The sequence below is a fragment of the Emys orbicularis genome, chromosome 18 (genome assembly GCF_028017835.1).
Source record: "Emys orbicularis isolate rEmyOrb1 chromosome 18, rEmyOrb1.hap1, whole genome shotgun sequence".
Lineage (NCBI taxonomy): Eukaryota > Metazoa > Chordata > Testudines > Emydidae > Emys > Emys orbicularis.
The window spans coordinates 5,904,385-5,919,587 of record NC_088700.1 but is presented as its reverse complement, the minus strand read 5'-3'; the positions used below and the strand labels follow the sequence as shown (position 1 = coordinate 5,919,587).

The window sequence follows — 15,203 nt, the reverse complement described above, 5'->3', positions numbered from 1 at the left end:
CTCCAGTAACCTGTCTCTGACAGTAGCCAACATCAAATCCCTCAGAACAAGGTGCAAGTAGGCAATTAGGGCCTGACCCAAAACCTGTTAAGGTCAGTGGAAGGGCCTTCATAGAGCAACCTACCCAAAGAGGAAATTTCTTACCTATGCCTGTTAGTAGTTGGCTTGTACCCAGAAGCAAGGGGATTGTATCCCTTCTAAATGAAATTTAATCCTATGTTATGTAATTGTGGCTGTCCTAATTATATATATAAATGTCTAGTCCTGCTTTTGAATCCCACTAATCTTTAGGCCACAATGATACCCTGTGGCAATGAGTTCCACAGATTAATTATGAGTCATGGGAAAAAGCATTTCCTTTTTTCCATTTTAAATTTGTTGCTTTTCATTGAGTATCCCCTTGCCTTGTGCAGGAGGAGAAAGGATATATAGGAGCACTCAGTTCTGTATCATTCATTATTTTCTCTACTTCCATAATGTTTCTTCTTATTTATCTTCTGCTTGATTTCTCCCCATCCTCTATTAAGGCATATTAAAATTCTATTTTGCAATTACAGTTTCAACCAGTTTACCTGTTTGAAGGCTTATTGTGTAGAGTTTGCAGCTTCACCCCCACTTCTCTTTTTAAAAATAGGTACAACATTTGCTACCCTCCAATCCCGTAGTTGATTTCAATGAGAGTTTGCATATATTTGTTATCAGCTCAGTCATTTCATTCCAAAGTTTCTGCAGAATTTTTGGATGCAATCTCTGCTCCTACTGCTCTTTAATTTAGCTACTTAGTTATTTGCTCTGAGACCTTCTCTTCTGGTACCTCAACCTCATCTTTCTTACCTAAATCCAGTGTAGGTGTCTCCCCAACATCCTCTGTGGTGAAGATGGTTTAATAATTCTCCCACCAACAGAAATGCTTTCTAATATGACAGAAAGCTAATTGCTGGCTTCCTTTCTAAGGCAGGGTATTCTCAGGGTATAGCCCTTTCAAGTTGATGCTGCTCCACAGGCTGATACTTACAACGCTAATCCTTTTACTTTGCTCTTTAAAATAAATCAGATAGTTTATGCCATTGAGAGTTTGCTATTCACACTCCAACTCTAAGACCAGGAATGTGGTCTGCATACATCATTATTTAAATTGTTCACAGTGCCATGGGCTGTTCTCATAGGGACTTTTCATCAGATATAAACCACCACATTCCTGTCAAAATTATATCAAAGCATTTCAAAGCATATATTTGAACTGCCTGGTATTTATGAGTAAGTATAGGACTGCCAAAAGTATTTTCCCACTTTGCTCTGCTAGTCTAACTCAGCTAAACATTAACCTGGTTTGGAATAGGCTAATGTATTAACAGGTGTGTTGTGAGCAAGACACGAGAAGTCATTCTTCCACTCTACTCTGCGCTGGTTAGGCCTCAACTGGAGTATTATGTCCAGTTCTGGGCACCGCATTTCAAGAAAGATGTGGAGAAATTGGAGAGGGTCCAGAGAAGAGCAACAAGAATGATTAAAGGTCTTGAGAACATGACCTATGAAGGAAGGCTGAAAGAATTGGGTTTGTTTAGTTTGGAAAAGAGAAGACTGAGAGGGGACATGATAGCAGTTTTCAGGTATCTAAAAGGGTGTCATAAGGAGGAGGGAGAAAACTTGTTCACCTTAGCCTCTAAGGATAGAACAAGAAGCAATGGGCTTAAACTGCAGCAAGGGAGGTTTAGGTTGGACATTAGGAAAAAGTTCCTAACTGTCAGGGTGGTTAAACACTGGAATAAATTGCCTAGGGAGGTTGTGGAATCTCCATCTCTGGAGATATTTAAGAGTAGGTTAGATAAATGTCTATCAGGGATGGTCTAGACAGTATTTGGTCCTGCCATGAGGGCTGGGGACTGGACTCGATGACCTCTCGGGGTCCCTTCCAGTCCTAGAATCTATGAATCTATGAATTTACTAGTCAAAATTACTCTAGAGAGCTTGATTCAGTTCTAAGATACTATGGTCATCAATCCCTTGAACTGTACTTGGTACAGGAGACCAGAATTGTCAAAAGTGTTCTGCAATGGCCTAACTGCTGCTGCAGACGTCAATAAGAGCATTGACTTGACCCTTGGTATGTGAGCATGGATTATTGACATGAGCAAGGATGGCAGGACTGGGCACTATCAAAGCAGTTAAACATTTCCAAATACGGTGTAGAGTTTTCAGTACTTCCAGGTTGAGGCAGAAAGCCAAACAACTGGATAGAACAGCACCAAAAGCAAGTGAATTAAAAACATCTTGGAAACAAAGCTAATAGGTTTGCCAAGTTAATACAGAAACATCACTCTCAAGCTGGCAGCTTCATACTAAAACTCAAGATAACTTCTGAATCTGAGACATCTGTATCCAGACTAAAGCAGAGACTAATGACCAGTGCCAAATGAGAATAAAGAATAAACACAAAATCTGCAGTGACTCAATAATTAAGGTATTTCACATCCATTACTATGATTTAAAGATGGAAAACAGTAGAACGGTAGTGTTCATTCTTATAAAAATCACTGTCATGTTTTTGAAATTCGGCTATTTTATTGTGTGACAGTCTATTTCCAATCAAATTCCCATTTTCCCTGAATAAAGTCATCTTACTGGACACAATACATCTACATCAGTTTTAAGTAGTGACTTTTAAGGGGCTTTGAGTTTCAAAACATTGTAAATCAAGCATTCATTCTTGAGAATTACCAGTTCTTCTTATGTAGCTATTATTTGATGGATATCGTTTTAATTGGTTATTTAAAATATCATTTGTGAATTATATCTATTACAAACAGGCACACACCCTTTCCCTTTTTGACCTCCAAATTATAGCTTTATATATTTAATCTACAGGTTTGAAAGAAAGCTTAAACACTGTTCAAAAGAGATTTTAATTCCCAACTTCAGACATTAATAAGTTAATTTTGCTGCCCGATAGTTTCACTTCTTAAGTACTTCAGGTATTTCTAGTGGCATTGTGACGTGACTGTCTGGCTGCCTTTAAAAAGGTACACCGAGTTATACATAACTATTCAAGAGCTAACAACCCAGCGATGTAAGATTTGCTTCACCATGACAGGGCTATCTGTTTAGGCATTCAACTAATTTGTGGGAAACAACCTACAATATTGCAGTTTACCCCCTGGCATTATAGCTTCTTGATTCTTATTCCATAAATACGTTTCACTGGAAGGCAATTCCTTATTAATTTGTTTTCACTGATATCCTTAAGGAGATCCCTTACACCTTATGTCTTTTCTTCGTTTTCATTTAGCTTTGCAGACCTGTTAATCAATCACTGCGAGTGGGGAGGAAAAGGAAACTTTCAAATAAAATCCAAAAGGCCATATCCCAAGCCAATCCAAGAAGCAAACAATTTTGCAACATCTCTAGCAGTCCTTTGCAATCGCTCAGTTCAAATTAGCATCATCGCTGCAGACAGAGCCTCGGAGTTAAGTGCAGCCAGCACTGTAATCTTCAATAAATACAAACTCTTCAACCCAACCATGGCCTCCAAATCCATACACCGGGGGATCTCCACCCACAGTGAGCACCTAAGGGAGCTCCCGGAACCTTCGTGCGTCTCCATTTAGGTCCCCCACAGAATCCCACTCTCAGTGGGTCAATGAAAAGAGCAATTCTCCCCCCCACACACACACACACACTCTACTACCCAGCTCATCCCCCTTCGCCTCCAGCCGCTCTGCTGTGCTGCCACTTAAGTGATGGGAACGCGCCGTCAGCACCCTGGAGAGCTCCCTGGGCGCAGCCAACGGGGGGGCAGCACCTAGGAGAGCCGCCTGAGGGCAGCCAGCACCTCCCCCCCTCCCCCCACCAACCCCCGGACATGCCCTTTGGACCAGCACCCTCTCCCCCAGCACCCCCCAGCCCAATGACCTTTGGCAATGCTCCCTCTGCCCCCCGCCCCTCTCTACCCTATGGCCAGCAACACCCCAGTCCTACTCCCTCTTGGAACCAGCCCTGCTCCCCCCAGCCCCTGGGGGTTAACATGCCCTGGCCACCCCATACCCTCTGTGCCAGCCCCCTGCCTCCCCGCCCCGCGCCCCCGGGGCTGACACCCCCTCCCCGCCCCGCGCCCTGGGGGCTGACACCCCCTCCCCCCCGCGCCCTGGGGGCTGACACCCCCCGGAAACCCCCTACCTGTCGTCGTTCTGGAAGGCCTGGTCCCCCAGCAGCAGGTCCCGGAACCGGTAGCGGGGCGGCAGGGGCAGCACCTCGGACTCCAGCTCGTTCATCTTCAGGGAGGCGATGTCCAGGATGACCCCGCTTCTGCTGCCGCCGCAGCCCCCGCAGCCGCCCGGCGACGAGAGCCTGCCGGAGAGAAGGGGACTGATGGAGCCGGGCTGGAGCCTCTGCCCTGCCCGCCCGGCTGGCCCCAGACCAGCCCCCTCCCAGCCCCGCAGGGACCCTCGCCTCCCCGGCCCCGGAGCCCGCCTGGCTCAGAAGCCCCGGGAGGAGCCGGGGCAGCAGCGATGTGGGATCGGATTTGGGGGGGATCTGGGGGCGCAGGCTCGGCACGCAACTGGCGGGAGGGAGAGGAAAGTGGCGGCTGCTGTTCAGGTCTGTGTGGCTACGCCCGCCCCCCATCTCCTCCCCCGGCACGGGCAGGGCAGCAGGGGGAAGAAAAAGCCCAGCAAAGACAGCCGGCAAATCCCGGGCAGCGCGCTCCTAGGGAAGGGGAGCCGGGGGGAGCCATAGCTGCAGCGTGGGGAACGTGGGTGCACTTTCCCCGCTGGCGATGCTGGCCCTTCAATCACTCGAGCAAACCAGCACCCAACTACCACGCATGAGTCAGTCCCCTGGCCGGCTGCCACATGCCCTGGCGAGGAGGGTGTGTTCCCCCAGTTCTGGCAGCCCGCTGCCTAGGAGAACAGGGGGGTTGCCCTGCGCTTGTTTGGAAGCCAGTTAACTGATCAAAAGTTCTGGTTCTATTTAATGGGCAGTAAAATAGTATTCGGAAGGAATGTGCTGCAGCTAGCGACACGCGGGGGGGTGTATCTGGGTGGGTGTGCACAGAAATAGTGTGTGCATGAGCTCTATCTTCTACACGAGCTCTCTTCCCCTCACCTCCAAAAGGTTGAGAGAGAAAAATAAACCAGGGTATTGTTTAAACAAACTTTGGGGATAAAATGAGGGGAATTAAACTGCTCCCCACTCAGCAGTGAGCTACTAATTGCATCACATGCCTCTTAAAGAGTTTGAGTTGCAGACACTACAAGAATGGTCAAACCAAGCAAAAATTGTTCCCAGATTTTAAAAAATCATGTCTATTATATCACGTCTCTCTATATAAAGCATGTCTAAGCTATGGGACATTGTCCTTTTAAATCAGCTCTCCTGAGGAAGTCACTCTATGCCAGCATCAGAGTAACTCCAGTTTCATGGGCTCTTTCTGGAGGCCTGGAGGAACAGGAGAGCCTTGGAACTTGATGGAGGGAGAAGTTGCAATGGCTTTGCAGGAAGTTTATTCCTATCCCTCTCATCCAACATGCAATTTTAGGGCTCAAAAATGACAAAGGCTGAACAACGCCAGCATTGTTACTTAGGTTTATAAGGGCCTGATCCAACACCCACAGAAGTTAATAGAGAAACTCCCACTGACTTTGAATCAGGTCCTTAGACCATAACATGCATGACATATAGGAATACAAAAAGAACAAGGAGTCCTTGTGGCCCCTTAGAGACTAACACAAGTACTCCTCCTTCTTTTTGCTGATTCAGAGTGGTAGCCGTGTTAGTTTGTAACATATAGGAATACAACGACAGAACCTCAGAGCATGATTCCAAACTGGCATCTGCAACAAGGCAGCCAAGATGACTGCAGAAAAGCATTCCAAGGTCCTTCACACCCTCTCACAATTTTGTTTTACACCAGTCATAACTCAGAATCCTCTAAGATAACTTGCCAGTTGACCAAGTTATAGAACTACTAAGTGCTGCAGTTGTTAAGGGTGGAGAGGAGCAAGTGGCATACAACATTTCTGCTGAATGCAGCCCAAGAAGCTAACTGAACTCAATCCTCAGCACTTTCAATTGGCATCTTACTCACTGCATTTACCAGTCAGTCCTATCCCTTCATTCTATACCTCTGTAATCAAGGGCTGTCCGACTCGTTTTACCTGCCGCACACACAATGAAAGCCAAAGTCTGCACTGATTTGCACTCCCTTGGGCCTCAGCAGGGAAATATAGGGGTATAAATCAATTCAGAATTTGGCCTTGTATATTGAAATAGGTTCAAGTGAGAAGTTGAGCCAAATTCCACTGAAATCAAGGAGTCCCTCTGGGTTTACCCTGGTGTCAGAGCAGCCGTTGTTCCAACTTCTTTGATCTCACACTGTAAGGAGAGAGAGATCTAATGATAATTTAATGGCAAAGCCCCAAGCTGAGGCTCTCCTGCAAGAAGAGTTTAACTCTGGTGTTCTGTGAGTTGCTTTTATTAGGCCACATCCTATCTATATTTAATAATTAGAGGGTGAAATCCTGGCCCCAGTGAGACCAATAGCAAAACTCCCATTGACTTCAGTGGGGCCAGTATTTCACCCACAGAATGGATGCTAAGGGAAATACTGGGTTATTGAATTTTTCTTCTCTACATAGGATAGTGTACACATAAAAATAGAGGAGTCAAAGCTCTCTCTTCAGTCGTGGAAGATTACAATTCCACCTGCAGGGCATTTCCTCTCCCAAAGGGTGAACTCTGTTAAGGGAAGATGCCATTCCCTTCCCTAGAGGGCATAGAAACTGTTAAGGACCGTACACAGTGCCATGCAGAAAGGGAGCATTCCGCTAATTAATTTCCAATGGGCAAATAAAAGCCCCAATCCTGCAAATACTTTATGCACATATGTACTCCCGTTGAGTTCAACTGGAATATATGAACGCAGGGAATTACTCACATGTGTAAAGTTACTTATGTGTGCAAGTGGTTGCAGCTCTGAGCTGGTGCAGAATTTACTCCTGGGGGAGTTCTGCGCCACTGCGCATGTGCAGAATTTCTCCCCCGCCTATTTCTTTGCTTTCCCGCGGAAAACTGACTTTCTGACAGGGAAGCAAAGGGAAGCCACAAGAGTGGTCATGCGCCCCTCCCCAGCAGTATCTTTTGGGTGCCCAGGGCAGCCGGCAGAGAGGTAAATCACTGAGAGGAAGGGGGGCAGGACTGGGGAAGACCCAACTGGTGGCTCCAACCCTGCGCCAGGCTCAGCTGCTAGTCCCAGCTGGGCTGGAGAGGACGGGACGTCCTCTCCCCCTACACGGCATCTGGGGCTGGGTCAGACCCACCCCGAGATTTCTCCCCCAGCTGCAGGAAGCTCTGCAAACTCCCCCCCCACACACACACACACCCTGCTTCCTGCACCCATCGCTCCTCAGTTGCAGGGGGAGGGATCCCTCTACAGGGAGATGCTCCCCCATCCACCCAACCCCCATACATCCAGACCCCCTCATACCCAGACCCTCCTGTCAAGCCTCTCCCCAGCACTCAGAACCTGCCCCCCCCCCGCTGAGCCCCATTCCCCCTGCACCTGGACCACCCCGACAAGCCCCCCTGCACCTGGATCCCCATCCCACTGAGCCCCACTCTCCCAGATTCTGGACCCCCACTCAGCCCCCCATACCCAGACCCCCTGCCGAGCTCTATGCCCCCACACCCAGACCCCCCCGCTGAACCCCAACCACCTTCACCTGGACCCCCTGCAGAGTCCCGTTACCACTGCACCAAGAACCCCCCAACAAGCCCCTGTGCATCCAGATCGCCCTCAGGCAAGCTGTGTGCATCTCACCATTGGAGAGAGAGCTACTAACACCATAGAAGAGCTTTCTAGACCCAAGGATAACCCTGTCAAGGTCCCTTGCATAACATTCCTAAGTATAAGGAATTTATAACGCCGGTCACTCCAGAAAGTTAGGAATTCTACAATGTTGGGATGTCACAAAATAGTCAAATCGTGTTCCAAGTTCTAGTGAAGTGTAAAATCAAAGTGCCATAGCCAAGCCCATTTATTGCCTAGTAGTCAAACAGCCGTGGAAAACAACTTGACATGATTTATTGTGGTTTAATTTCAATCCTTGCTTCCAGAATCCTGTGCAAGTTAGAATTTATGCTGCATGCAGTGTAAGGAGTTATAACAACATCTATTAATAAGACATTGTAATTTTGCTCCGACTCACAGTCTGTTTACACCCCAGCAGTGATAACCTCACACAAAGACTGGGGACAGAGTGCAGCTTGAGATCTTGGGAGCAGGGAGATGGCTGGACTGAAGCTAATGTGATCAGAGAGAAATTAATCTGTTTTATTGTAGATCTGGAGCTAGACAGTCAGTCATTTTCCTGTATTTGTAAACAAGGATGATCTTTTGGAGTTTGATTTACGAGGAAGCTGACTGCTGCATCAGCCTTGGTTTTCTTCAATAAAATTTCTCACGTGTGGGCTGGCAGAAATCCTGCTCTTCTCTTGCTGTATTTGAACACAGGGCACACACAGCAGCTAGGCTGCTGACAGCACCATCATGAGGGACTGGAAATACATACCAAGGACCATGTGCATCCCCTGCAGGACTCCAATAACTTCCTTGGAGCTGAGTCAAGGAGATTCTGGCCCACAGCGTGTTCATCTGATGCATCTGTGGTGCCAATGGGAACCCTTAAAGTGCTGTCAAAGTAGCACTGAGCTTGTCAGGACCCAATAGTCCAATTTTGTTTGTAGGAAAACTTCTCAGGGCTCAGACAGTTGTTTTAAATGCATTTTAAAAGCCATCGATTCTTTTGGGGGCACAGGGAAGTTTTTTGATCGAGATATTGCACTGACTAGTAACAAAGGATGAAGGCAAAGGTAGTGAAACAGGAACAAGGAATCCTTGACTCCATCTCAGTCAATCTTTTGCATGCTGTGAACCACATGCAGAGTGATGTGCACTCATGCTCCAGGGCATAAACCAATCACAAGCTGCCTAAGGTCAGGAAGGAACTTCCTCTCTTGATAGACGCCATAATTGTTTATTACAGGGCTTCTTGCACTTACCTTTAAGCATCAGGTACCAGCCATCATCAGAGAGAGAACACCACACTATATGGGGTACTGGTCTGATCCAGTCTGGCAATTCCTATTTTATCGACACAATAAACAGACCCACCTTCTAAAAGGGGCTGACCATCTCCAACTCCACTGATGTCCATGAACATTGCAGGTTGCTCAGCACCTCTCAGGGTCATGCCCATTATTAGGACATGCTCCTAAATCCTCAACAGCAATTTAGGGCCTGGGGATCCTGCAAAGTGCCAAGTGCCCTCTCCTCACTGCTGTTAAATAACTGCACTTCTGGGTCCACCTGACAAGATTTAAAGTGGGAGCAGAAAGCTCTGAGCACCTCACAGGACTGTCCCCCTCCACAAGAGCCAGAGGACAAACAGAACAAAGGATGTTGCTTCCTTCTAATAACACTCTGGATTTGAGTCTAAGGCAGCTGCCTAAATAACCCTCTGCTATGATCCTGTTTATTTTGGGAACGTAGAGGAACAATACCAGTGTTGTGTGGGAAACCAATGCCCAGCACTGAGGCTTAACCAGCCTTATCTCACTGGGACAGCATGTACCATCCTCTAGCCAAGGGAGAGAGGCCCTGCTCTCTCTCCCCTCCACCAGCTTCAGTCCAAGAAGTCTGTGTGCATCTGGCAGAAAGTGAGCTCCCAACACCTGATCTCATTACTCCAACCCAGTTCTCCTTGGCAAAAGCAGAACGGCTGTCTTTGGCTTCATTCCACTGTGCACACTGTAAAGCCATGGCACGTTGCGGGGTGTCTGTTGTCACCCTCTAATGGCTGGCTGTAGCCTACAGAAAGACAAGGCTAGTCACTCGTGACTGATGGTGGAGCAGTAAAGGTGTCCCAGTTTGGAGCCAGACGGCTTGGCCTCCATCCCTGCTGATGACAGACACATCTGTGTCTGCAGCACAAAGTGCTGTTAGCTGAATTTGCTGGTTTGGCTGGCAAAGCGGCTATGCTAGGAGCTACCTGCTAGGCGTAATAGGTACATTCATCAGATGTCTGCCTAGTGGGGTGGGATGTAAGGGGTTCACACCCCCATTCACAAACTGCCCTTCTTGTGTCGTTCCAGGACCCGCGTCCCAGCAGCCGCTGACTCTTCAGGACAACGTGTCCAGATTCCCCTCAAACGGCAGGAGAATATTCTCTTTGGACTGCCTTTCACCGGCTGCGAGCGGTCTCTGCAGGCCCCAGCCCACTGACAGCACAGAACAGCTCACTCAGCTGTTTGCCCGCACTTGGCTCTCTCCTTTCCCCGTGCAGAGAGCATCTCTTTCACGTTAGGAGGGCGAGCAGAGATATGATCTCGGGGGTCTCTCTCAAAATGGCCAGACCTGGCTTTAGGACACAGAAGCCCAAGACACCCACCCACCCCTCTTTCAATCAAGTGGCCGTGGAAGGGTTCATTTGCAGGGCAGAAGGCCGTCTTCCACCTTAGTCTTTTCAGAAGGAAATACTAGGCTGAACCCTGAGGTAGGGCATCCTTCCCAGGCTCTGGTTCCCTTTGGCTGGCCTCCCATCACCCCTCACAGCCATGGCCTTTCAAGATGGCTTCTCAGATGGCCCGCTTGCCATGGCAGCCCTCCCCACACTCTGACACCTCCTGGTGACTGGTTTGCTCTTGGCCCCAATTTCAGCCAACGTGTTCACTAGACAAACTGCCCCTCCGGCTTTTCCCTTCAGTCAGAGAGCAGCCATGTTGGCAGGACCAGAGATCACTCAGGCCGTTCTGATCCTGCACAGCACCAGGGCTTCTCCATCACCTTTCATAGAATCATAAAATCTTAGACGATTAGGGTTGGAAGAGACCTCAGGAGGTCATCTAGTCCAACCCCCTGCTCAAAGCAGGACCAACCCCAACTAAATCATCCCAGCCAGAGCTTTGTCAAGCCGGGCCTTAAAAACCTCTAAGGATGGAGATTCCCCCTTCTGGTCTTTGTTTCCAACCACATCCATTCAGGAAGGGTGGGTCTTGTGGTCAGTGCACAGGCCTGGGGCTCAGGTGACTCATGTTCAGTCCCAAGCTCTGCCAGTCTGTCTGTGTGAGCTTGGGGGAATCACTTCTCCCTGGATCTCAATTTCCCCCCATATGTAAAATGAGGAGGATACTGCCCTATCCCAAGAGAGGTGTTTGTGGGGCACTCCGGTATTGCAGTGACGGGCCCAACATCCTGCGAGCACCTACAAAGAGATTCACACCAGCCCTGTCCTTTCCCCACATGCGTATTCTGATTTTCAAAGATGCTGAGCAACACCAACTCCTCTTGAAGTCACCAGAACTGCAGATGTTCAGCACCTTGGTACGCTAGGCCAGGTAAGTTTTGGACTTATCGGAGTGGCTTCCTTATTGGTCTCTCTTCTCCATCGTCACAGCAGAGGCATCTCTCACTTTCCACCTACTCCTCATTCTCACTTCTTGGTAAGAACAGATCCTCCAGGTGCTGGGCTCTCTCAAAAAGTCATCATCAGCCCTGGCCTTTCTGATGAACAATAAGCTATTCAGGAAACTCTGCCTCCCCGCCTTTAATTTTCTATATGTTTTAAACAATACATACAAATCACCATCATTCCTGGCTTCTCCTCCCACAGCTCTTATGGTTACCTGGTTACAGTTGCGTTTCCCCTTCCTTTTGAGTGACATCCCTGTGGGGGTCTCTCAGTGGCCAAGTGCGTAGGGGAAACACGTTCCTTCCCAATTGTTAGGCTGGAAACGAGACAGCCCCCTCCTCCTGTGTAAGTGACACACATTTTCTAAAACCATCAATGCAGGCTCCTTGGCAGTGAATGGAGCAATAAGCAGGCATGCCAGAAGGCAGTGGGGGTGCACCAGCCCAAACAAGAAAGGGGTGGGGGGGGCGCAGAGAAGCTTGAGAAAAGCAGCGCGCGCGCGCGCACACACACACACACACACAATTCATGAATGGAAAAGTCAAGTGTGAAAGCTGGACTAGCCCCTTGGGCAGCCATAGCTTAACCTCAGCATGTCACCTAGACAGACACTGACCTTGGCAGCTTTATGGGAGTGAGATTTCCACAGGGATCCCTGCTCAGTGAATAATTCCTTACACTCATTTTGGGCACAAAGAGGTTTCCTCTGTCACTGTCTTGGCGGGACATGTCCTTTTAATTGTTCAGAATGAAAACTCCAGTCTCCACTCGCACGGAGCTTCTCCTGTAGCTGCCCCACAGCAGGCTGGAGCCCGGAGTGTCTCCTGTAGCTGCCCCACAGCAGGCTGGAGCCCGGAGTGTCTCCTGTAGCTGCCCCACAGCAGGCTGGAGCCCGGAGTGTCTCCTGTAGCTGCCCCACAGCAGCTAGGTGCATTGGACTTCTATAGCGGTCCCACAACACACCGGAGCACTGAAGCACAGGAGATAATTCCACGCTCTTATCCTCACTGCCTGATTCCCCTCACAGCCTCCAGCGCCAGGCAGGGCTGTATTATACAACCCTGTGTGCTGACAGGTGCAGCTGTTTGTTTGGGGGAGAGAAAGAAATTGCTTCTTCCCCACCAGTTTCTCTTTGAAGATCCAGAGTTTGCCTCTTCTCCCATCACCCAGCAAGCACTCAACAAAACGCAGCATGAACATGAAAACACAGGGGCCGTCTGAGCAGAAGTGTCAGCATCAGGTACGTCAGCAGAAAGACAGCCAGGGCTCAGACAGCTCTCTTTTCTGTAGTGCACACAGAAGTCAAGCCCATCGCTGGCTCTCGCGTGCTGCTGGAGCCAGCGCACGGAATGCTGCGTGGAATGCCCCAGGCTGCCAGTAGCCATATGGAGTTCATTTGCATGGTACCAAGCGTCGAGTCCGCATGGCCCAGATCCAAGAGTCACGCAGTGGTCAGTCAGCCTCCCACACAGATGCCTGTTCGCCTGTGTGTGCTCAGAAGGGCTGTTCTGATGAAGGCAGTGTGGCCAGCTACACCGGCCCTGCTGGTCAGAACTTATACGCAAATCACGGAGATGCATCAGAGGCCAGTACCTGTGGCCACCAAAATAAGACAAAATAAAAGGGAAGGAAAGTCTCCTCCCCTGTGCTGTCCTCTCCCTTGAGTCAGTTTACAGTATTAAGAAATTACCTAGAGCTGAAAAGCACAGGAATTTTAAAACCACACTGATATATTACGTACTGGAATGGAAACGAAATCCAGCACCCTCTCGGGCAACATTTTCTTGTCTATTGGGCAATTAAAACAAATTGTGGCTTTCCTGCCTTCTGCCCAATAAGTAAAACCTGTTTTTATTAAAAAGAGAGAGGGGGGGGAACGTAAAGGCACTGATTGAAAGTGGGGTGTGCCTGATGAAGATGGTTCCTGCAGAGAAGTCCACCAGTGCCTTGATGCTAATGCTGCCACCAGCACTCTATTAGAGGAGGTCTTGAAATATTTAAAGAGCCATAATTAGGATTGAATATAAAAAGCTACTGAGCTGAGCACATTACTCACTTCAGGATAAGTAATGCACTCATTTTTCATGGCTACCTACTGTCCAAGTGATACGGTAATGTTGCGGCAGTTAGGGTCTGCCTAGGTACTTAAACAGCCCCGTCACCATCGTATCCGAGCATCTCCAAGGCACTTAGGGATTTGGCCTCCCAACACCCCTGGGAGGGAGGAAAGGCTCATCGCTGCCATTTACAGATGGGGATGTGAGGCACCAACCAGAGACTTGTCCAAAGAAAGCTTTGGTGAAGCAAGGAATTGAACCCCAGATCTCCTGGATCCCAGCTCAGTGCTTTAACCCCAAAGGCATCCTTCCTCACCAGCTCACTGCTAAATCACTCCTAATGACAAAATGCACTTCCATAGCATCTTTCACCTTGGGAATTACAGAGCCATCACCACAGCAGTCAAAGTCTTTCATAAAGCTATTAATCAAATCTCCCAGCAGGTGAAAGGAGCACGTCTGTATTATTATCCCCATTTTTCCTAGAAAGACATTAAACCACAGTGATATTTAGCGTCTTTCCTGGTGCCCATCCCTCCACCAGGTCACAAAGTGAGTCCGTTACGTAGCCCGGAATAGAAACCAGGAGTCCTGAATCCCAGTTTCTCTGCCTCTTGCACACTACAGTCCCTCTTGCCCTGTTTCAAAGAGAAGGAAAAAAATACCTTTTGCCCAGTTTTCCATAAGGAAGCACAATATTAAAAAGGTGCCTGATCTGTTTTCTATGCACACCACAACTCCCACAGCGGCTAAGGGACGGCCCACGTGTAGTGGCAGCAGACTGGACTCTTCTCGTTAAGAATAAACAGCTCCCCACTATGAAAGGCAAAGGGAAACAGGCAAATAAAAAGGATGCCCAGATATGGATGAAAAGAGTGCTAATCTGTTACACAGCCTTGGAGCATTGTTTGGAATGAACAGAGCTTCACCCAGGGTATCAGAGCAGACTAAGTCAAGGAGACAGGAAAATTATACCCGGGGTTTCCCAAAGAGAGAGAATATTTTAAAAGACAGGAATGACCCAAGCACTCACACGTGGTATTTGAGAATACTGAGTGGGAGGGAAGCCAGGGAAGCGAGTTCTCTCCAGACCTCCCAGGCAGATGCTAGAAGGCAGCAGTGGAATAAGTAGCTGGGTGTGGGGAGGAGAGGAGAGGCAAAGCAGATGCCTCTGCTGTTCCCCAAGAGACTAAAGCCTAGACACGACTGAGGTCAGCAGATTGGAGCAAACAGCGAGCCTCCTTCCCCCTCCAGTGCTGATCCATACGGGCAGGATCAGTGCCTATTAAGTGGGACCTACACACAGGCACCCAGGTGTAACTGTTTAGGCCCACACCAATTATGCAGGGCAGTAATTTGGAGCAAGGTGCCTTCCTGACCCCACTTGTGCCCTGCAGCATTAGGACTAATTCCCCTCATTATCGCGGCTGACCTCACTGTACATTGGGAGGGGGGTCATTGCATTATCCACCTCGTTAAGGAAATCCCACCATGGGAGATCTGCAAGAGTGTCTAGCCTCAGCAGCACCTTACTCAAGTGAGTAATTGCCACTGAGATAATGGTTGCCTGGGTCATATGTGTTTACAGGTCTGATATTGGCACCGCATGCACCATCCCCACCTCTCTGAAAAGGCTCTGCACAGCTCCCACGCCCCCAGCAGGAACCTCCCCAAACTGCTGAAA

At 48.7% G+C, this 15,203-nt stretch overlaps 1 protein-coding gene across 3 annotated transcripts in view; it reads right to left on the bottom strand.

Moving 5' to 3' along the window:
- Positions 1-15,203, bottom strand: part of KCNT1 (potassium sodium-activated channel subfamily T member 1) — a 206,083-nt gene that overhangs the window by 177,342 nt on the left and 13,538 nt on the right. For 2 of the 3 annotated variants that reach the window (XM_065418690.1, XM_065418691.1), the window contains exon 1: positions 4,174-4,268. In XM_065418690.1, the coding sequence (XP_065274762.1) occupies positions 4,174-4,268 (95 nt within the window). Of the gene's footprint in view, positions 1-4,173; positions 4,345-15,203 lie in introns of those variants that run through there. The other variant, XM_065418688.1, reaches the window with a different exon arrangement.